We start from the raw sequence: 23,677 nt of genomic DNA on the forward strand, positions 1-23,677 counted from the left end.
TCTGAGACGGATGGTGTGCCGCCTTCTGGCCCTCGTCAGGACCGGGCAAGTGGGTGCTCCTGCCAAAGGGAGGGGGTCCACCACAGATTTCTTCTGCAGAGACAGCGACTATAGCTCCAATTGTCCCTAGTCTCGATGGTGGCCAGCCGTCGCAACAGTGGGAAATGGGGGTTGTAGTTTCTCTCAGCAACATCTGTGAGAACCCCTCCCTGATGCAGGGAGCACTCACGTGCCCTTGCCCTGATTGCCAGGACAGAAGCAGTCCACCATCCCAGGCTGACAGTGCAGCGGTGCCTGTGTGTGCATGCGTGTCTGGATGTGCCAGCAGCACTAAGGGGCAGGGAGGGATGGACTGTGACACATCTTCTGGCCGGGATGAACCGCCGTGGCGTGGGAGGCGCTGCATGGGGGGGGGGTGACGCGAGTCACTCGCCCTCCACGGCCAGCTCGGGGTAGCCCAGCAGGGGGAGGTTCGCCTTCAAGAAGACGAGCTGCTCGACCAACTCAGCATCCAGGCATGAGCGCAGAAGAGTCACCACATCCCCGGCCATGGAGAACAACCTCTCGCTCGAGACGCTGGTTGGCGGGCAAGAGAGGCACCGCACAGCAACGGTCGCGAAGTCCGGCCAGACTTTGCGACGTGTTGCCCAAAAGAGGAACGGCTCACTCTCCTCGTCTTCTGCCGCCTCCTCCAGGTACTGCAGAACACTCTGCTCAGCACGGCTGGAGCGAGGGGCAGGCTCCTCCCATCTCCCCGACAGGATACCAGAAAAGCCCCTGAACCACCGGGTGATGGTTCGAGGTCGCACTGGATGCTGCGCTACTGCCACTGCCAGAGAAACCACGCCGCTGGACTGGGAAGAAGTTGGGGGGGGAGGTGGCAGTGCTGCTGGGGGTGGGATGTGCACTGTCAGGCTGCGACCCATCCCCCTCCTCCTGGTCGCCTGCCAGCAGAGGTCTCCACACCTGGGTGCCGCCGGCGCAGGTGCGACCACAGACCGGAGGTAGTGAAGTGCTTAGGGTCCTTGCCTCTGCTGACCAGTGCCTTGCAGTGGGTGCACTCGGCATGGGTGGGATCACCAGGGTGAAGCTCAAAGTGATCCCAGACCACACTGCTGGACTCCCCTGCGACACGAGGTCGCTTGGTTGGTGGCAGCTTTGCTGGTTCCTTCTCGGGTATACCACCACCACCGCCCTCAGAGCTGGCCTGGGAAGGCCCAGGGACAGGAGATCTTCCCTCCTCCTGAGCCTCCTCAGATGCAACCCTGGGGCCCCCACCCCCCACAGGGACCGGTGGGGAGGGCGGCAAGATGGATCTGGCTGGACTGCCAGCCTCCTCCACCAGCACCATCTCCTCAGCTGCCACAGGAAGATCTTCTTCCCTGGCAAGCTGGGAGCCCCCCCCCCGCTAAATTCTGCCCGGCCACAGGCCCTGGCATAGGGCCAGGTTGACTTGAGAAGTCTAGCCTGCGCGCAAGAAGCAGGGCCGGGGGTGACTCGGGGAGTAGGCCCCTCTGGCCGCCCCCTGCCACGACCAGCAGGGAAGAAAAGCCTCCCCCTTCCTTGCACCCTCCCTCTTTCTGCTGCTCTACCAGTCCTCCCAGCCATCGTTTTGGGGCTTCTTTTTAAAACGTTTAAAAGGGTGGGGGGGCGGAGTTGTCTCAGGGGGCAGGTAGACTCAGAGGGCCAAAAACAGGGGCTGCTGTGCTGTGATGACTTGTGGAATGTGGACTGGAGTGGAGTGCCTCCTTGCTTAAGGCTTGTTGACACAAATACTGTGGCTGGCTAAATCTCAGAAGTTGCCGTGTAATGTATCACACAGAGTTTAGCTAGAGGGACTGGGAGTTAGGGGTGTGCACGGAACCGTGGAGCTGCGGTCCGGCACTGGGGTGGGGGGTTCCAACAAGAAATGGGGGGGGGGGCGTTACTCACCCCGGAGACAACCACACCGTAATTCACTGAGCAATCGGGCGGCAGGATATCTCCCTGCCACCCGCTTCATTCCCCGCTCGGCGGCTCCGTCCTCATGTACTCTAAAGAATCCTCCTCCTTAAGCATTTAGACCCTTCAAAGCCCCGCTGGCGCTCGGCTGGCGGCCGCCCCAAGAGGACCCCTGCTGCCCCCAAGAGGACCCCTGCCACCCCCATCCTTAAGAAATAACCTCCCATTGCAAGGGGACGGCAGGAGAGCTGCCTGCCGTCTCCTTCCGCTTTGCCGGTCTGGCTGCAAAGGGCTTCTAAAAAGCCTTTCACGCACGCGCGCAAAGGGCTTCTTAGAAGCCATTTGCAGCCAGACCGGCAAAGCGGACGGTAGGGAGTTCTTCTCCCGCCGCCCGACTTAAAAATCGCGTGCGCGAAAGGCTTCTTAGAAGCCCTTTGCAGCCAGACCGGCAAAGCGGAAGGAGACGGCAGGCAGCTCTCCTGCCGTCCCCTTGCAATGGGAGGTTATTTCTTAAGGATGGGGGTGGCAGGGGTCCTCTTGGGGGCAGCAGGGGTCCTCTTGGGGCGGCCGCCAGCCGAGCGCCCGCCAGCCGAGCGCCAGCGGGGCTTTGAAGGGTCTAAATGCTTAAGGAGGAGGATTCTTTAGAGTACATGAGGACGGAGCCGCCGAGCGGGGAATGAAGCGGGCGGCAGGGAGATATCCTGCCGCCCGATTGCTCAGTGAATTACGGTGTGGTTGTCTCCGGGGTGAGTAACGCCCCCCCCATTTCTTGTTGGAACCCCCCACCCTATCCTCCCGAACCAAAACCACCCCGTGTCCGGACCGGTCTGGAGGCCTTTAGAATGGCCTCCGAACCGGTCCGTGCACATGACTATTGGGAGTTAGGGGTGTGTGTGATACAACAGAAGCAGGCTGCCACAGAACAAGAAATAAAAAAATAATGCCACTTAGCTTGTGGCGCTGCTGCGCACAGCTGCACAGTGCAGTGACTGTGTGGAGGAGTTCTTCAAGGCTGGCACAGTGCAGTGCACTCACCAAGAATAACAGGGAATTACAGTTATTCTCTGTCTGTGGTTCTTGGAATGGAAGTTAGTTACAAATGTATCAAAATCTAATTACATAGATTAGGATGTCTGTCAATGTCACAGGGACAGAAGAGGAAAAAACTAAGTAACTGAATTGTACACACAAGTCAATCAAACAATGTGAGTTTCAATTCACAAATGATGGGCAAAGAAATGACTGGGTGGGCACTGGGCAGGCTAGGGGCTTTCAATATTTTTGAAAAAGCAGCAACAACAAAGTTTAATATGCGCAGGACTCAGGATAGGAGGAGTCAGTGCTGAGACAGCTGAATAATATCCTATCCTTTATTTGCGCAAGCACTGGAACAGGCTCAGGCTCCTTTCCTCTTTGAAAAGAATTTATTGGGAGGGGAAAAAGAATAATTTATTGAAAGCACTACTAGGCTATGCTTCCAGTCTACTCTACAGTTGAACCACCACCTACTACCTAGCTAATGGGGATCCAGCCTATAGACTCTAAGGCTACACACACTGAAGAACCCCTATTTAAAACCCAATCTTCCAAATATCACAAAACTTTTAGAGATCAGTTAGACCCCAAAACCTTGACCTCCCTCCAAACAGGGATAAACTAATAGACCCCAAATACACCATTCAAGGGAGACTAGAGAAAGCCGTGTGTGACACGTGTGTGTGTGTGTGTGTGTGTGTGTGTGTGTGTGTGTGTGTGATGGTGTGGTGTGTGTGTGTGTGTAAAATATAAATGGCTGGGCCACTCTCACTCAGTTGAAGGCTTCTCCAACGCTGGGTCTCTGTAGTCCACCTCTGAGGGTCTGGTCACAGGAGGATGGCACACTGGGCCTGGAGTGCAGGCAGGCAGTGTAGGCACAGGCCACAGTGATGATGATGGATGATTTTCTCTCTCCACAGCAGGAAGAAGTTACAAAAAATCAGGGGGGGGGATTTAAAAGGAGGAAAAAAACCCCTCATTTTCTACCAATATTCTCTCTTGCTCAATTTTTTAAAAAGGCAGAAAATGCAGGAGAGAGAGAATGGCTGCAGGCTGGCGTTGCAGCAAGGCAGAGGTTGTTTAAAAACAACAACTCCTCCTCTTCTCTTTTTCTCAAAAAAAAGGATGAAAAAGGCAAGGCTGGCAAAGCAGATTTTTTTTTTAAAAAAATCTCCTCCTCTTCTCCTTTTCTCAAAAAAAGGGCTGAAATCAAGCAGGAAAGGCAGGCAACCGGCAAGGCAGAGCAATGGCATAAATGCTAAACAATAGCACCCACACGAATTGCTGAGCAAAATGGAGGCAAGGCTGAGTAAGCAGGGCAATAGAGCTCTCTCTTCTCCCACACAAGGCAGCAGAAAGGAAGAAAATGGCTACCGGTGGCCCTTTAAATACCCTCCTGCAAAGCCCTCCAAAAATTGCCCCCACCCTTGACCCTTCCTCCACCTCCCCCGGCCAATGGGAGGGTGTTATTTACTAATCAACACCCTATATGATCATTTCTCTGCAGGTCGGACCTTTTCAATTAAAGTGAATGGGAAGCCATTTTTGCATTGAAATCAATGGAGGCAAAAAGGCAGGAAATTCAAATAGACGTCATTCTGAAAATGGAGGGGGAAGAAGAAGGCAAGGCTGGCACTTTCTGGGACACAAAATAGAGGTCCGAAACACCCGAATACTTCAGATCTGAAACAGGGGTGATTCGTTTTGGATTCGAAATTTTTTGGGGTTCATCGGGGGTGATTCGGTTCGGCTCCAAATCACCTGAAATTGGTCGTTTCGGGTACAGATCGTTCTGTACCCGAAACGTTTCGCACATCCCTAATTTAAACGCTAGGCTGGGCCCTGATGACCATACTTCATACACTCCACAGAGGGCTTATCCACCCAGTCCCGAGGCAGACGGGCTCCCTCTTATCCGTCATTCAAAGGACCAAAGGTCAAGTTATGCAGGTCTCTGCTTGAGTCTAATGACCACCAGACTTAATCTCTTCATTCTGAAGGACTCGCTTGAAAACGACCATCCTGCCAACTTCACCTATCTGGCCGGCTCTGGGATGTGTCTGATTGACTACTTTATCGCCTCAGGGAACCTTCTCCCTCTGGTGGAGAGTTTTGAGGTTGTCCCCAAATTTGACAGTGATCATCTCCCCATCTCGCTCCTTCTAAAGCCTTTCATCTACCAGTCCCTTATGGAGAACCATGATCATCCCACCATATCCTTGGCGGGAGGAGCATATTGCCATGCTAAATGGTCTCCACAACTGCATCAAGCACTAAGTGAGCTACTCGCCTCTGACCACCTGCAGCATATTCAATCATCCTCACTAACTAACGACCCTACTTCTGCACCTTTGGAGTCCTACAATGCCCTCGTCCAGGAATAACAGCAGCTCCTCTCTCGCAAGATCTGTGAGCTATGTGCACAGTGCCAACAGGCCTCCAGGCATTGGTTGCATAAGGACTGTGCTAAAGCCCCCAAAGCCCATCCCTACACCTATCAAGTCTATAAAGCTAGTTCTGGACAGTTGGCTGCACAGAATCTCCTTCTGCAGAAAAGACAGCACAAACTTCTGCTGCTTCGTAAGAAAAGAGATGCCATGAAAGATGCCTGGATGGGTTTCATTCAGGCCATTAGAGCCAATGATTCTGCCATGTTCTGGCATCTTTACAAAGCACTCTCCCACTTATGATCCAAATCACCTGGACTGTCATCTTCATCCAGAGATCTGGGAGAACGATTTTCATGACCTATAAAAAGAGCCTGCTGCTGTTTGCAGAAGCTCCACCTGTGCCATTGAAGACACTCCAGCGTGGACACCAGTGTCAACCTCAGAGATTCACCGTCTAGTCACCCAATTAAGACTGGGGAAGGCTCCAGGCGAGGACCTTATTCCACCAGAGGCTGTTAAAAATAATCTAGACTGGTGGGCCCCTGTCCTGGCTTCACACTTCGCCTATGTTGACACGAGTGGCCAAATTCCCAGGGACTGGGGGGGCAGTGATCATTGCCTTATATTTAAAAGGGGCAAGAAGGATGACCCTGCCAATTACAGACCCGTCACTTTGCTCAATACCATCAGCAAACTTAATGAGAGACACCTATCCGGGAAGCTTAAAGATGGATTGGAACAGGAAAATCTTCTTCTTGAGGAACAAGCGGGCTTCAAGGAAGGGCGCTGCACTTTTGACCAGTCCCTAGTTCTACAGCACCTTATGGGGAAATACTCTTCCTGCCGGGTGACCTCCCTCTATGCCGCCTTCATCGACCTTAAGGCAGCATTCGACTCCATCTCACGAGTCAAATGAAGGGAGAAGCTGGAAGCCTCCTCCATTGAACGGCGCCTTCTTTAACTTCATCGCACCCTGCACGCGAACACATCACTCCAGGTGAGATGTAGCCCCCAAGCCCACCTCACAAGAGCTGAAGGGCATCAAACAAGGATGCATTCTGGCTCTATTCCCCTTCAACTTCTACATTAACTCTATGATGGGCCAGCTCAGCAACCCAGATTTCCACCCTCCAAAGCGCGCTGGGAGATACATTGCCATCCTGTTATACGTGGCTGATGCAGCCATCCTCTCAAGGACCCCCATTGGCCTTAGAATAAGACTGAGGGCCCTGACCCTGCACTGCAGGGAGAAGTGCCTGGAAATCAATGATCACAAAACTAAAATGATGGCCTTTGTCAGGAGGCCCAAGATCCACTCTTGGCACATTGAGGGGCATAAGATTGAGCAAGCTGCACGCTTCAAAGACTTGGGAGTAGTTTTCCATTCTGGTGGCTCTAGGAAAGGCCATGAAGAACACCTGGATTTAAATGTCCAGAGAAGTGCCTCTGCCATTCTCAAATGCCTGCCGACAAGAGGAGGCCATTCTGTATCCACAGCCCTTGAAGTGTTCACAGCCAAGTCACTAGCTAGCTTCTCGATGGTGCCCAGTTGGGCCCCTTCCCCAACATTGTGGCTCTGGAACTTGTACAATCTAAATTCCTGCGGGCAGCGCTCCAAGTACCGAGATGTGTCTCCAGTGCCACTCTGTTATGCTCCAGTTAGTCACTCAGCAGGCCAGAAACTGGGAAGAAACAAAGCCCTGGTAACAGACAGTCTATTACTGACTTGGCATGATGAAGTCCTATCCAACTAGCACGAGAAAGCATGTTTCATGTTTAGCATGTGCCAGACTCTCCTTTTGATCCTGTGGCAGCAGGGCGGGTCAAGGCATGGCTCTATGGGATAACTCTGAGGGACAAATTACTCGGCCAGTGGTCAGAGGTGTTGTGAACACTTGATACCTCTAAGGCAGACCTGCTCAACTGAGGCCCCCCAGCTGTTTTGGGATGACAACTCTCATAATCCCCTGGCACAGTAGCCAATAGACAGGGATTATGGGAGTTGAAAGCCAACTTCTACAGGAGGACCAGAGTTGAGCATCCCTGATCTAAACTCAGCTTACTCTTCCGGGACTTTCTCCCTGCCAAGTAGGAGCAGACCCAGGTTCTTGTTCACCTGAGGAAAGCTATGACAGCCTCACACCCTCCACAGCATTTAAAGGGGCACAGGTTGAGGAGACCGTTTCCTAGTTGGCAGCCTTTTCTCATTACCTTGGCCACCTTTCTGTTGGAAGTGAAGGACTTTGCACAGTCTCTTGTCTCAAAGACAGTGGAGGACAAACTAGTGAGTCAGAGGGCTAGAGGGTCAAGACACTGGTCATCCCTTCTCTACTGCTCTGACACTATCCCATTGGAATGTAGATTGCTACTCTCAGGGACACTTCTTTCCTTCCAGCCACTTCCTTTCTCTCCCCCTTCTCTTCCTTTTCCTTCTACCTTGCAACATGCAAGCTCTTCTCCCTGCTCCATGTGTGCAGAGATGCAGAATCCATCTGTATCCAGCTAGCTAGCTAGATTAGAGATCCTAACCCCTCACTTTCCTATCTAGAATGGAGTTCGTTAATAAATGCCATATATATTGACTTGAAACTATGAACTGGCTCCAAGTTACTTTATTCTCAGCATACACGCATGCCTAACCAAATTCCGCTGTGTTGTGCCTCTGTGCACTCTGCTGTAATGAAAAAGGGATTCTCTTACCAGAGAGAATTCCCAACACTTTCAAGACTGGCCACTGGGGGCTGGGCAATGAGAAACTGCTGCCACCAAGCAGCCTCCTCTCCTTAAGCCCGTACACCAAAGCCTTTCACAGGTTACGTGGGGGTCTCCCCACTGGATCTTCGCAAGGTGCTGGAAGTGCGCTGCTAAGGAGGGGAAGCTGCTATCAGCCTTCTCTTCCTTCATGGTGCCTCTCTCTAGACACTGCGCAAAGGTCCCTATGGGACCTTTGCAAAGCTCTGCAAAGACTCCCCCTGAGGAGGGAGGATTGGCAGCCCCCACCATATCACACCTTTGCAAACGGCTTTGCAAAGTTGGGATGGGAAGCTCCCAATCAGAGCCTTACCAAGCCTTTTGTAAAGGCACCCCGCACAGAGGGAGGGTTGCCAGCACCGCCCCCACATCTCATAGTGCCTTTCGGAGGCTTGGATGGGAAGTGTCAGCAGCCGGTCCGGCCGGCCGGCGTTGGAGTCTAGCTGGCACCGTGCAAAGCGGGTTCAGGATCCATCAGCCCTATTAAGGAGACGTTTGCTCCTTCTCCAGCTGGTGTTAGCGTCTTGTAATTCTCCTTTGTAGTGGAGTCAGAGGGGCTTCCCCGTGGCCACGATCACTGCCACCACAGCCCGCCCACCTGCCACTGGCCTCTGCTCACCACTACAGTCGCAGCCACTTTCCTTTCCTTCGCTGGCTGTAACATGATATCACTCTGGTATGAGCCCATCTCAGGGATAACAGGTGCTGGGCAGTGACATTATTATACTGTGTTGCAGCTGGCAAAGAGAAGCCAGCAAGCCTTAACAGTGGCAGTGAGCAGAGGTCACAAAGGCCAGTGGCGGGTGGGGGCCTGCAGCAGAGGCAGCGAATGGTGGGTGAGCAAGTCCTCAGGCGGATCTGCCCCTGCTGCTGCTAGAGTTATGCTGCTAGAGTTATGATTGTCAAGTAACTGAGGGACAGGAGTATTCTTCCTGCCCTAGAGGCACGCATGGTGCACAGGTCTCCCCATTTCAGAGCAGGAACCAGAATGCTCTACAAAACCTCCGAAGCTTCCAAATGTTGTTCTGTACATAAGCAGAACTCTTGCTGCAGAGACCATGGAGGAGAAGAAGAGGTGTGTCTTTCAGAAGTATGTATTTTTAATTATAATAATAACAACAATAACAGTAACAACAACAACAATAATAATTTACAAAAATAACAAAGGTTGGTCTTTTCAATATCTACTTTCTCCCTCCTCAGTTGCGCTTCTTCCACCTTCGTTTCCTCCCGCCTCGCTTCCTGCACCCAAACTTCTGAAAATATGAAGTAGATAAAATCATTAAATTAAAATGCACTCAGTAAATTGGGTTTCCCCCAGTGAATCGGGGAGACATTTCTTTGTTGCCATTACAATGGCAAACTAGAAACTGTGGGCTGGTTTTCACAATTGCTTTTCCATAACCTTCAAACCTTGCTTTGTGGTTTGCCAGCACAGCCCAATTCTGGCTCTCACAGATTTTGACAGGATTGCAGGTACACATACAAGGTGTATTGCAGCATTCCCGCTCTAAACCTGGTCTCCTGCAGACTGAAATGGTTGCAAAACCATAATTCCTCATAGTGGGCTGGTTTATACAATTCTAATTCGAGTAGGAGACGGGTCCTACCCAGGTTTGGGAGCTGTGTGCGCTCCCGTTTCCCTTCATAACTAAAGATATGTCAGAAAAATGTTTTGCAAAAGCAGATGTCTTCTTCAGATCCCTTCCTAGATCTGGTGCTCAGGTCTGAAAAACGGAAGGCTGTTCAGGTGCTAGAAATGCAGTTCTGGATTCCACCCCACAAATTTTGTTTGAGAAGGAAATGGAGTAGGGGGGACTGCCCCTCGGCCGTGGGCCCCACCCGGGTGCAGCCTCCCCCCAGGGAACCCTCCCCCCCCACTACCTGATGCTGCACCTGTCTCCTTCCCTGTTGTGACTTGGCCCCAGAGGCGTAGCTAGGGCAAATAGCGCCTAAGGCAAGCACTGAAATTGCGCCCCCCACCCCCCAAATATCTGACACTCCTCTTTCAGATTACTTCACCATAATATCACCTCAAAAAATAAAAGTCAAGCTTGTTCATCTTTGAATTAACAAATGATGGCACTAACTGAACATTAAAACTGCACCTTACATGCTTTCAGTGAAGCAAATTGCTGACGCAGCACAGATACAGCCTTCTTCAGAAAGCAGGAATCACCACACCTATCAACTATTCAGAAAGGGACTGGAGACTGGATGGAGTCCTTACATTCCCTGATCAGCATGTTCATTGCATTCCAAATCCAGCAGTGTGTATTAGCAACCCCCCTCCCCCCCCCCCCCGCCAGCTGCTATCTGCCACCAAGCAGCAGCATTCACATTTTTTCTATCCGGCTCTTCCTCCAAAGAGCCCAGAGCAGTGTACATACTTCAGTTTCTCCTCACAGCAACCCTGTGGAGTAGGTTAGGCTGAGAGAGAAGTGAATGGCCCAGAATCACCCAGCAAGTCTCATGGCTGAATGGGGACTTGAACCCGGGGCTCCCCAGTCCTGCTCCAGCACTCTAACCACTATCGAGGCAGTGTGCGCACACCTGCATTCAGAGTGGGGCCTTACAGCCTCAGTGCCTCCTCCAAAACACAAGTCAGCCTACATGCACATACAGCTACAACACGCAATAAAACAAACAAAACAAACCACTCCATCTTCAGAGTAAGATACACAAAATGAGCAGGCAGGGCTATTGCTGGGGAATCTCAAGGTTAGGGCAAGGAAGAGAGAGAAACTAATACATTAATTCATAAGGGGTACACTTAGGAACAATTCTGGAATGTTAATCAAACTGTCCCCTCCTTTCCCCTTCCAATCAATCAGAGCAAACAGCATAGGAAGAGAGATTTTGTTCATCCATGTGCCCATTTTTTAAATTTATATTTACACTTATATCCCGCTCTTCTTCCAAGGAGCTCAGAGTGGTGTACATGGGGTTTTTTTTTATCCTCACATCAGCCCTGTGAGGTAGGTTAGGCCGAGAGATACATGACTGGTCCAAAGTCACCCAGTGAGATTCATGGTTGAATGAGGATTCAAACTCAGGTCTTCCCAGGCCTAGTCCAACACTCTAACCACTACACTATGCTAGCTCTCAGGAAAAGTCACAAAGAAATCCATCAATTACACCTGTATTCATCCGGCTCATAGAAGCGGTCTCTGCATATTAAGCTTTTTCAGGTTTCTTTTGGTGACTGCATTGTTTATGCACCTTAATACAAGTCTGTTTCTACATTGGTGTGCATGCCTGGCAGTAAATGAAAAACTTATTGTAAATTCTAGAAAGTGCCTTCAACTTTCAGATGTAGAACAACCTTTTGCACTTACGTTTACAATTACAACCCTTTTTCAATTACACATGATTTACTGCACATTTTAATAGTCAACTCTTTTAAAAGACAAGACTTAAATCACAAATTCCATTTTTAACAAACTAAAAATGCTATCGTTAGCTTCCAGCATATTTCCTTTTTATGACCTTTATAGTTAAATATATTTATTCTTCGCAACTTAACCATATTTTGATTTTGCATTTATTTTCATAAACATGCACCACCACAGGCTATTGCCAATTACTGAATAAGCCTCCCCTCCTTGATGGAATGGGGGCTGCCTTAATAAAGCACATAAAGAAGAGCCCCTGGTGGCGCAGTGGTAAAACTGCCGCCCTGTAACCAGAAGGTTACAAGTTCAATCCTGACCAGGGGCTCAAGGTTGACTCAGCCTTCCATCCTTCCGAGGTCGGTAAAATGAGTACCCAGAATGTTGGGGGCAATATGCTAAAAATCATTGTAAACCGCTTAGAGAGCTCTGGCTATAGAGCGGTATATAAAAGTAAGTGCTATTGCTATTGCTAAAGAAATGAAGTTGTAGACAAGGTACAGAACCCCAGAAAGCCATCTGTAGTCTATATGCCCCCCTCAGGGGCGTAACTACTATTAGGCAAGGGTAGGCAGCTGCCTGGGGGGCCCCACGCCTCCAGGCGTGCCCCACAGGCAAGTCACATGACTATCTATTGTGAAGTGTGTGTGTGTGTCAGTGAGGGGCCCATTTTAAAATTTTGTCTCTGGGCCCACTCCAGCCTTCTTACGCCCCTGCCCCCCCTCATGGTTTTACCTTGTAGGAGAAGCCTTAGCCCTTTCTAATTGCCTCATAGATCTGGTGGAGTGGTAAACTACCCACTCAACACCCCCTGGAGTGTTGGGGCACATGTACCCCAACCTTAGACTCAGAGGTACCAACCCAGAAGTCTATGGAATTCAGGCCTGTGTCTGATTTCATTTTATATTAAGAGTTCAATTAAATGCCTGAACTTGAGGTGAACATGATGCCCAGATCTCATGACTGCCCGGTAAATGATTTGTAAAGGCAGGGGTAATCTAGCATTGGTTATCAGTGTTTGTGGAACTCACAAGAGACTCAATGGGTCAGGCTTAATGACCAGTCTCACACTGCTGAAATTATCCCTTTTCCTCACTGACAGGATGCTTCTGCCTCAGTCAAATGTATTGATTAACTCGTCTCACACATGTACCCCTGTTTATATTACTTTAAATATTCTCTTGTTAGAATGACACACTAGATAGAGGTACACAAGAAATAACGTCATTGCTGTCTCACACAAATAGAACTAATGCTCTCACTAACTCCTGACCTTTAACACCTTTTGGGATCAGGCTAGAAAACCAGGGACAAGAGAAGGGGCCCATTTGCAACTCAGAGATGCAGATTTGCTTTGGGCAATGTCCCCTCCTCAAGACAGTAGCTAACAGAAGATGAGCTTGAGATCTCTCTGGACTGGCTGAATAATTAAAAGATGATATCCAGAAGGTAACAGCAAGTTATCACCTTTTTGGGGACCCAGAAAAAGGTGAGGAGATTTGAATAGACTCTATGAGAGATCAAAGGAAAATACCACTATAAAGAACAGGCTTACTGGAAAGAGAACTAGCAGTCTTTTGCCTACAGGCAGTCTTGTGCCTACACACAATCTTGTGCCTACAAGCAATATCTGCTCATGAGCAATCCAAGGGTTTGCTGCCCAAGCTGCGGGGCTAGAGGCAGGAACTCTGTCTATGGGCAGGAACTGTCTGTGACTTCCACTGCGCAGTGAGAAGTCAAGACTTCCCCAGCCATGGTGCTCTGACTCTCAGCCATGCTCTGAGCAAACTGCATGCTTGATCCAAAAGTTCTTGTCTCCAGCCAACAGCTTCTCTCCTTCAGCTGAAAGATCCACCACTCTCAAGCCTCTGATCCTGGTAATATGCTGCCTCTACAAGCCTTGGATCCCTCCATCCTTTCCCCTTCTTCTCCTTTCCCCTCGTCCCTCTACTAATTCCTGATCTCCCCAAACCATGCCAGCCCTCAGCCTTCATTACCTCCACCCCCCACACCTTTTTCCATCTGTATCTGAGTTGTATTAGGCTCTAGGAAGATTTGATACACACACATATGTTAGTTAGGAACACTGGGTGAATATTGTTGCTGGTTAGGGTTGAAATACTGTTAGTAATATTGATAGAATGTTCTGCTTTCTGCTCAGTTAGATTGATGTTGTTATTCTTTTATACTCAATAAAGCATATTAAATTATTTAGGTTTGGTTTGATCTCCTTTCTTCCTTGCGTCCAGATCCCACATGGTCACTATATAAAAGAACTTGGTCACTTGGTGACACTATGAGACAGGCCTCATTTTGTATGCTAGCTAATGAGCATATTCAGTATATAAATCAGCCTGGACCACAACAGGAGGAAGCAGAACACAGTGCTACAATCCAAAAGGAAAAAAGAAAGCGTTGCAGAGCATCTATAAGTGTCAACAGTTGCACGCTGAGAACGGTTAGTTGCACTAACAGCACTACAGTGGAACAGTGAGGCAAATCAACATTATGCAATAGATGCAGGTACCAGTCACCTCAACTGTTTTGCTTTTTAATTAAAATCAGCTAGTGAAAAACTATACGTCTGAGCAAAGGGACAAAAAGCAAAGGATCATGATATTTTCCCCCAGCAGTTATTTTTTTCCTCCTTAATGTTGCCCTCTCAAGGCTCCTTCTCTATCCATGTGAGAAAAAAGCAGCCAGAGGTAAAAAAACACTCCACCCATTTCTCTGCTGAAACTCCAACTTCCAGTGGCCATGTGTAATTCGAATCACAACCACCCACACCCAAGAGAGTATTACATGTGTCTGTTGTAGAATGCACATCTTAGCCCTGAGACAGCTTCTACAGCTAATATGTGGAATGAAGATGAAAAAAGCCCTCTAGCATGTCACCATCAACTGTTGACTGTCTGGACACACACAGCATAAAACCCAGTGCAAACAACTCAATACAGTTTTATAATACATCACTAAAGATAAACCATGACCACTACTGGCATAAGAGTTATGCCTTCTACAAAATAATTCAAAGCAATTTATTTTTGCAAATCCCTATTCCACGAAAGCAGACAGCAAAACTATTACCCATGAGCTGCTGGAAGGGCAAACCAGCACAGCTAAGGACCTACCCTCTTCTGCCCCCCTCCCCTCTAATCTCCTCCAACAACAGAGCACAGAGAAAAGCCTACCCAAAGAAAGGAAGATTGGATTTGAGCTGGATGGGGAGAGGGGTTGCCTGCAAAATTTTGTTTACTGAATAAGAAGCACATCTTGGAGTGAAGAGGTGATTTCACGCAGCAAGCCTACCCTGAAATGGGACTGAAGAGCTCCCTCTGGCTCTTTAGAGCTCTAGGCCACGCCCTTTTGCATGTGAAGTATCACATGATGACATCACATGCAAAGGGGTGTGGCCTCGAGCTCTAAAGAGCTAAAGCGAGCTCTTCAGTCTAATTTCAGGGCAGGTTTGCTGTCTGAAAGCATCTATTTTCCCTTTCTCTCCCTCTCTGGAGGGAGAGAAAGGGGAATAGACGCTTTCAGGCAGCAAACGCTCCCTAAAAATAATCGGAAAGTCAGTGTTCTGGGGGGGTAGGGTCGGGGGCGCAGGCTCTCCGCTGGGACTCAGATCTCTGTTGTGTGACCTGTGCGGCTGCGTGAGTGGGGTGGCAGTAGGCACCCAGCAGGGGGGATTTTCCAAAACAAACAAACAAACAAACAAACTCTGGAAAAAAACCACACACAACTGTGGTGCTTGGGTGCGGGGCATGGCAAGCACTTGGCGCCCCCCTGCAACTGGCGCCTAGGGCACGTGCCCTGCCTGCCCCAACCTGATTACGTATCTGCATGGCCCGTTCAGTTGGCGAGTGCTTTTTGCGCCGGCCCTGTAGGGTTCTTCCTTCCTCTCCCTGGCAAGCAGGGCAAAGAAGCCCCCAGCTGGGCCAACACAGAATGCACTCTCCAGTTGGATGCGCCACACATGCTGCTCAGCCCCAGAAACGCCTCCAGCATTGGCGTCCTGACACAGGGTGGAAGGGGTATGGCCGGCCGGGGACAGCACAGCCGGGGACAAGCCTGCCATCAGAGGAGGAGGCAGCGGCAGTAGCAGTATGTGTGTAGGGAGACCCGGTGCTGGCAGAGGAGACCTCGTCGGGCGGCGGGGGGACAGGCCTGGCAGCATTGGCAGGAAAAGGGCAGGCACCTGCCTGTCCAGGATTGCTGCCAGCCTTCCTACAGTACATTCCGGACAGAGACTGGGAGTGGGTGAAGTACTCAAAACAACTTTCTCTGGCCCACCTTTAACAAGCAGAGATTCCATTTCTTTTCTGACTATGTCTTAGTGGGAACTGATTCATTTGTGATTGTTTTAAGCCTAAGTATATTGCAATGCATGCAGAGCATATTAAGTCTGCTCAAAGGGGGAGTGGATGGTTCATGTAGGGTAGAGTCAACTGGCATGAATAAAAGGTTGTGCAAATTAGCTACCTTGAAAAAAATGTATCTGACAACCGTACTTTGTACTAGGCTGTCTTACAGACCAGCTCTAAAATGACCAGGTTAATGAAAGGAAGAAGCAGGACCAGATTACTCTACATTAACTTACCCCATGTACAGGCGGAGGTGCAGGGGGTGGTGCAGCTGGAGGTACGGACTGATGTACGGATGGAGGTGTGGATGGAGGTGCAGGTGGTGGTGCAGATGGAGGTAAGGACCGATGTACGGATGGAGGTGAGGATGGAGGTGCAGATGGAGGTACAGGTGGAAGTGCAGACTGATGTACGGATGGAGGTGCAGATGGACGTACAGACCGATGTACGGATGGAGGTGTGGATGGAGGTGCAGATGGAGGTCCAAACAGGGGTGGTGTTGTGGACCTGACAGAATGAAAACAGACATTAAAGAGAATCTGCTGCATCTAGGCCAGCCTGAGCACATTTGCTTACAGCACTACACAAACCAACCAGATACACCTTTACTCCAAACAGTCTGTGCTCTATCAGAGGCAAAGGTGCACCTAGGTAATTTTGGAGCCTGGACCTAAAGGTTTCTGGAGCTCCCAACCCCTCACCCCCACCCTGCAATTTAAGCATCATCCCCCCTACACACACACAAACACACACACACACACACACACACACACACACACACACACACACACAGTGACACATGCAATATTTTTAATATGTGGGTTCTTGAGGGCACAAACATCAACTGAACTCACAAGAATGTAAGAATATAAAACAGATACACTTATGCAGATATGCACTAGCAGAAATGTTTCAACACACAACTTAACATATTCCCATCCCACATATCTCTCCCCCATCTCTCTCTAAAGCACCTGAAACAGGTCACAGTTATACTTGAGTGCCTGGTCCATTGAGGGCCAGTGGAGACCACACCACCCAAAACAAACTAGAAAGGATTTGGGGGCCCCCAAGGGGTGTGGAGGCCAGTGTTGCCTCTAGCAGGGATTTCCAGATACTGTTCACTACAACTCCCAGCAATAGCCTTTGGCTGCAATGGCCTTTGGCTGGGGATTCTGGGAGCTGTGGTCAACAACATCTGGGAATCCCTGTTAGAGAGAACACCGGTGGAGGCCCTGGACTTCGGCCCCAAAGTTCAAAGTGCCTTGCTCCATATGTCCCAACCAGGACCTTAAGTTCTTCTTCAGAGGCCCTCCTCTGAGTGCCCTTGCCAAAGGAGGTGAGGCGGGTGGCTACTAGGGAGAGGGCCTTTTGGCTGGTGACACCCCATTTATGGAATAGCTTCCCGAGTGAGCTTCGCCTGGCTTCCTCACTTTCTTCTTTTAGATGCCACTTAAAGACCTTTTTGTTCTGTCGGGCTTTTAAAATTTTGATTTTCAAATTTGATTTTTTAAAACTGATTTTAAAAGAGTTTTAAAATGTCTTTGTATTGCATTTTGTATTTCCTCTCCCCACCCCCACCCCTGCCCCTTTTGGTCTCTTATGATTTAATGTGTTATATGTTTTCATTTCATGTTGTGAGGCGCCCAGACAACAATTTGTTATGGGATACCTAACAAAGTTCTTCATCACCATCATCATCATCATCTTCATCACCACCTTAAATTTATTACAGGCTGATATCCAGAGCAGCAACCAGAAAATCTGCTCCTAACTCAGCCAGATTGTTCCGGAGCGGAGGGCAGAGGCGGATCCAGGGTGGGGCAGCCAGGGCACGTGCTCTGGGTGACACCTGAAGGGGGCGCAATTTCCATGCCCCACCATCACAAGATTCAACCAGCGGGCGCCGCTGGGGGGTCCCGGTATCTCCGGATCCCAGGTGGCCGGCGAGCGGACCAGTGGCACCCGCACCCCTCCACTCACTTGCACAGGCTGAAGCAGCAGCACACTCACACGAGATCTCTGGGCAGCGTGGGACGGGGGCGGCGGGTGGGTGCTCCCATTGGATGGTGGAGAGCGCAGGCCAGGCCCGAGAGCTGTCTGGGCCGCCCGCAACAAGCTGGGTCCACGTGGCAGGGAGACTCGCAGCAGCAATTGCTGGGTGTTTTCATGCTGCTGTTCCGTAGTTTGTGTTCTGCTGCTGTGTGCTTCTGTTTGTTGCCCAGCAGGCCACACAGCGTCTGCCTGCCCTGCTGGCTGGCTGCATTCTTGCATCAACTGCATACAGATTCGTCATAGGAAGGTAAAGAGCACTGATGGGGGCAGGAAAGAGCAGCCAGAATTGCTCCCCTCCCCCAGGGGCGTATCTAGGGCAAAGAGCGCCTAGGGCAAGCACTGGAATTGCGCCCCTGGGGTTGCCAGGAGTCAACACCGACTTGACGGCACACTTTACTTCTCAGCAAGGTTCAGAAGTCACATGAGGGAGAGACATCCATGGATGGCAGAATGTCCATCAAGTGTTTTGAAATATGAATCTCAAAGTTGAGACATACCTACAATCCGGAAAGTACATCCTTCCAGAAATCCCTCAGGGACCTCTTTTTGCAGGCAATGGATAATGACAGAGGCAGGGAGAACAGTGAACATCACTCCTCCCTCCTGCTGCATGCGCACTCTGCTGCTTGGGAAGATTCTGGATGAGTTAGGAGCAGCCTCTTGCTGCTCGGGATGTCAGCCACTCTTTTCCATTTGATTGGCTGCGGTGCTTTCCCACTGCGCCCTCTCCTCCCTCTTAAAGAGAGGCCTAAACATAGTTACATAGGAAGTTGCCTTCCACTGAGTCAGACCATTGGTCCCTCTAGTTCAGAAACTTAATGGGGTTCGAGGCGGCATTCTTCTCCTCCCTCTTCATTTGGTCATCACTTGGCAATTACTTCTCAAAGACAGAAGCTTTTCCAAAGTCGCTCAGCTGTAGCGCTAGATCCAGTGTCAGCTCCAGTGCCGATGCTGCCCGAGGTGAGGTCCATGCGCTGCCGGCCACACCCTTGACACTGACAGCAGCATCCGGGGACAAGGCCAGAACTGCCTCTTTCATGCACCCATTCCTCTTCACTGCCATGCGGAGGGACTTTGAACTGCAGATCAGCAGTGTGGGAGGAACCAGCTCCCTTTTCACCCTCCTCACTGCTGAACCTGCAGTTCAAAAACCCATCCCCAATGGGGAAGAGCGAAGGAGGTCATGGAGACAGGGAGGGAGGGTGGCGGGGAGCCAGGAGTGGCTGGCAGGTGAAATGACATCTGGCCGGCAAAGGGCAGGGCACTCAAACGGGACTGTTATTCTGCAAGCAGAAGCCTTTGCTGTCATTGTGCTTGAAATGCAGAACTGATTCCAAGTGTGTGAACAGGGCGCTTTCCGGATTGCACGCTATCACACTGTCACAAAGGGTCCCTTCAGTGTGCTTCTGTGGAGCCTGTGTTTTGACATCACAGCCCCTGTGTTGTAAGGAAGGTGCCTTTCCTATTTCCGACGCCGCCTTTTGGATTTTATTGCTGTGTCACAGCCCTATAATGTTGCGTCTGCATTGCAAAAATAAAATAAAATAATAGCTGTGTCTGCCCGTTGTAGGAGGCTTTCCCCCTTATAATGGCTCTCTAATGTCGGTTGAATTTGGCGCCACAAAACGTTGCAGTTTACACCGCTTTTTGCGGTGCACGGCTCACAATCTGGAAAGCGCCCTGGTGAGCAAATGATGGCCAACCTGCACATGACATGAGAGCCATCATGAGAAGACAAGTGCAACCTGGAAGCAGACCCTTTGAACTCTGTCACAGGGGGCCCCAATCTGGGAATGTGTTGTGCAGCGAGGGGCAGAGTCAAGACTTTCCTACTGTGCTCTATCCATGTGAAAATTTGCCCCACCATACCAAAGCGGCCATTTGCCCCCAAAGTAGTGATTTGGCATTCAAAACGTATTCAAAATGGCATTCAAAATGTAAAGAACGGGGGAGCAGTCTCACAAAAATAAAAGTAAAGTAAAGTGTGCCGTCAAGTGGATTTCGACTTCTGGAGTCCACAGTGTCCTGGGGTTTACTTTGGCTAAAATACAGGAGGGGTTAACATTGCCTCCTACCACGCAGTATGAGATGATGGCTTTTCAGCATCTTCCTATATTGCTGCTGCCCCATATAGTACCTGCGGGGATTCGAACCAGCAACCTTCTGCTTGTTAGCAGAATGAGCCACGCGAGTGTATGGAGGAATACTGGAGAGAACCCCGGGATCAGGAGGCTTGTTTGAGCCTCCCGGCGGAGGTCTCCTTGTGTGTGGCCGTGGCACGGAGCCATGCCAAGATGCCACTCGATCAGAAAACCCGGGTTAGTGGAGCACTCACTCAGCTGGGTTGAAAGGAGGGCTACATTGGCGGGCTAGCTGCCAGAGAATCACTGGGCTCACCCGCGAGCCTGGTGAGTCTCACGAGGATGGAAAACAGGGCCGGGCTCCTTTCGCCCGGTTTTCCTCCATCGTGAGAATAGCCTCATTGGATAGAATACCACCATTACTTACATTCTTCTTGAGCTGGGCCTTCTTGGAGGCGATTGTTCTACTGCTGGCGGGCTTGGTGGACCTGGCAGGCTAGGTGGTGCTGGTGGCACTCTGACAAAGAGAGAAGAGCCAAAGTTATGTGGCACTTGCAGAGCAGTAATAGGGTCTCCAATGGTTTCACAACTGGGTATCATGTCTCCAAGACTGTTTGGCTGTTATGAACCTGGCTGTATTGGCACAGCGACACTGCAATAATTTGCCCTGCAAAAGTGGTTCGCATCATGGCCAAGATTGTGTTAGTGGTCGAAAAGAGATAGCCTTAGCGATGAACCGCTTGTATCGAGAACAGGGTACTGGCTACACTTTTAGAAAGAGCAAATCCAAATGGTGTGCTAAGTAAGGCGAAATCCTGCAACTGGAATCAATGACGTACATGAAAGAGTATGGCATCATGTCTTTCCAGGTTTGCACAATTCCTTCTGCTTCTACAAGCCAGGGGGAGGGCACAAAGATCTATGCCCAGTGCCGAAGTCCCACATTTGATTCAGCTTTACAGCTGAATGACAGGCAAACGGTTCCAATGGGGAAGCCATTAACTGTCTCTTGAAGCGAAGAGAATACTAGGGCAAAACAACATGAACGGGGTGGGGGCTTAATTGTTCTTGTCTTCTCGACAGTGTCTCCCGCCCTCTTCCAGCTCCAGATCCAGCCTGGGCAATAGAAGGCAGATAGAATCGCCCCCCTCCCGCAACAACAGGACAGAGCTCAGCAGCGATCCAAACCATTCTTCTCAGCGGCCTCAGCCTGTCGGGGAGGAGGAAGCTTCGCCAAGGGGAAGTTTGCTTCTCTCCCTCCTTCCATGACCTCGGGCTCCCAGCAGCTCCCTCTCGCTCTCGCAGGCATGCTGCATGGGCGAGGGAGCAGGGAGAGAGATGGCAGGCAGGCAGGCAGCTACTTTTGCACTCCCTTGCAGGCATGCTGCACGGCAGAATGGAGAGGGCGAGGACTGGGCGGGTGGCGGGGGGCCCTCCGAGGCTGTGGGCCAGGAGGCATTCATCTCCCTTTCCCTATTAGCGGGACGCCCCTGGACATCAGAAACGAGAACGCCACCTTGCTGACAGCGCAGGGACCGCGATGCCGAAACACAGGCAGGACGGAAGCACACTGAAGGGGCAGTAGTGACACGGTTGTAGCATGTAATCTGGACAGTGCCCAGGCTATGAAAGCGGATATTAAGCACAGCCCATTCCCACGCACAGCCTCAATAATGCAATGCCTGTCCACCGGGGGGGGGGGAGGACAGGAGAGGGATGCTGAAAACATCGGAACGCAACAGGCTAGAAATGACGTCATCTAGATTCTCTGTAACAAGTGAGTGACTGAAAGAGAGTGATTCTGAAGGAAAGGGCTAGTGTGGGAGCAATCAGAGATAGGATGTTCTGTAACTCATGCAGATCTGAGAATATTCCTTTCGTTTATACCTCTCCCAGCTGAATATAGCCTTGTCTCCTGAGGATTCCTCATCATGCTGTTCCTTTCCCCCGACTTTATCCACACTCTGATACAAATCCTTGAGCCGAAGAGGCTTATCGAGCCCTGGAGAACCTGCACTGGAAGACTGAGCAGAAGAAGGGGTCCGTGGGTCACAATCTCGTGACAATGAGTCACAACAAACCAACTTCAGGGTTTGGGGTGGCTATCATGCCATTATTTAGAGGTTTTCTAGATGACAGTAAAATATGCTACAAACGGAGCTTGCCAATGAATATCAGCTGAGAGTTTACAGAGAATCCAGAGCCTCCTGCAGATGGTTGCTTTTTTCTTCTGGCATCTGATGGGGAGGTCACATGGGAAGGAGGCTGCTGGTGCGATTTTCACTGCGCCCCCTGCTGGCCACCTCTTGCTTCTCGTTATTAACCCACCCCTTTTCAAATTCATTTGCTGGTGAATGTGAGCTAATCACCAAAAGCAAGGAGTGGCCAACAGGGGGGTGCAGCAAACATTGCACCAAGGGCCTTTTCCCCACGTGACCTCCCCATCAGATCCCAGGAGAAAAATCAGCACCAATCTTGGGGAGGGTCTGGATTCTCTGTAAACTCTCAGCTTGTATTGATTTGCAGGTTCTATACAGAGCATCTTTGACTGCCGTCTAGAAAACATCCTGGATATATGATAGTAATGCCCACCATTTCTTGACATTAGAATGCCAAAGGGAAGAACCCAGATTGGGGCCATACAGAGGAAGAAATGTGCCTCTGTGGGCAGGAGGAGGAGTCTTCATCGCGGGGACAAGGAGCAGCTTTAGTTCTCATCATCAAATAGTTTCTAAGTGGACATAACATTCACTTTCACAGAAAAGTGAATGGAAGATCGCCTCCTTCAGAAAAAAGGTCAAGTGAAGAATACTGCTGTGGTGAGGACAAAAATGTCTATTTCTAAAATTTCTGTTTGGATACTTGAAAATCATATGAGGTACAATGAAGGGAAGTTAAGATGGTGTAGAGTGGTTGGTTTTTTAAATCAAGAACTTGCATAATCAGATCAAATAACTTGCAAAATGAGATCTCAGTCTATTTAGGGAATCAGGAAAATTTCTACAGTATTTATTGGCTTTTGGGGCAAAACCACCCCCACAAATATTCAGCAAATGAGGAGAAATTTGCTTGGGAAATTTTTTCAGATGAATTGCCAACAAAGGTTTCCAGAAAATCCATATCTCTGTTGACGATGGGAGAACATAAGCTATCTCCTTACCTGTTTTGCACCTTTCTTCTTTCTGCCTAGAAAGGGCCTTTGAATGAGAATAAAAAGAAGAAATTGATACCCAGGCCTGATCATTGCCTTGGAATGCTTATTTATTTAGTTATTATTCATTTGATTTCTATACTGCCCTTCCAAAAATGGCTCAGGGCGGTTTACGCAGAGATAGAACAAACAAATAAGATAGATCCCTATCCCCAAAGGGCTCACCATCTAAAAGAAACATAAGACAGAGACCAGCTACAGTCACTGGAGGCACTGTGCTGGGGGTGGATAGGGCCAGTTACTCTCCCCCTGCTAAATAAAGAGAACCATCATGTTAAAAGGTGCCTCTTTGCCAAGTTAGCAGGGGAGATGGAGGAGGGAGAGAATGGAACAAACTGAATGAAACGTTCTCTCAAAGAAATGGGTGATATGTGTTTTTTAGTGGTAGTCACAGCTGGCGTACCAATTTCCCCCTACATGAAAAGGGTTGTGCAAATGGTGCACATGGGATAGATTT

The 23,677-nt window shown here is 49.9% G+C and overlaps 1 protein-coding gene across 1 annotated transcript; it reads right to left on the minus strand.

The window, feature by feature from the left end:
- Positions 1-9,195: 9,195 nt before the first annotated feature.
- On the minus strand, positions 9,196-23,204 carry LOC128330775 (uncharacterized). Its single transcript, XM_053264094.1, has 5 exons — positions 23,170-23,204; positions 21,897-22,033; positions 20,437-20,526; positions 16,110-16,380; positions 9,196-9,373 (listed from the first exon to the last, which is right to left on the minus strand). Coding segments are annotated over exons 3-5 (330 nt in total). The 5' UTR covers positions 20,439-20,526; positions 21,897-22,033; positions 23,170-23,204; the 3' UTR covers positions 9,196-9,316.
- Positions 23,205-23,677: the final 473 nt, after the last annotated feature.

This window comes from Hemicordylus capensis, chromosome 6 (genome assembly GCF_027244095.1).
Source record: "Hemicordylus capensis ecotype Gifberg chromosome 6, rHemCap1.1.pri, whole genome shotgun sequence".
In the NCBI taxonomy this organism is placed as follows: Eukaryota; Metazoa; Chordata; class Lepidosauria; order Squamata; family Cordylidae; genus Hemicordylus; species Hemicordylus capensis.

Excerpts from the sequence above, each read along its gene's own strand:
- LOC128330775 (XM_053264094.1), bottom strand. Across the intron at positions 9,374-16,109 it reads CACCTCCGCCTGTACATGGG|AAGTTTGGGTGCAGGAAGCG; the intron begins GTAAGTTAATGT and ends TCATATTTTCAG.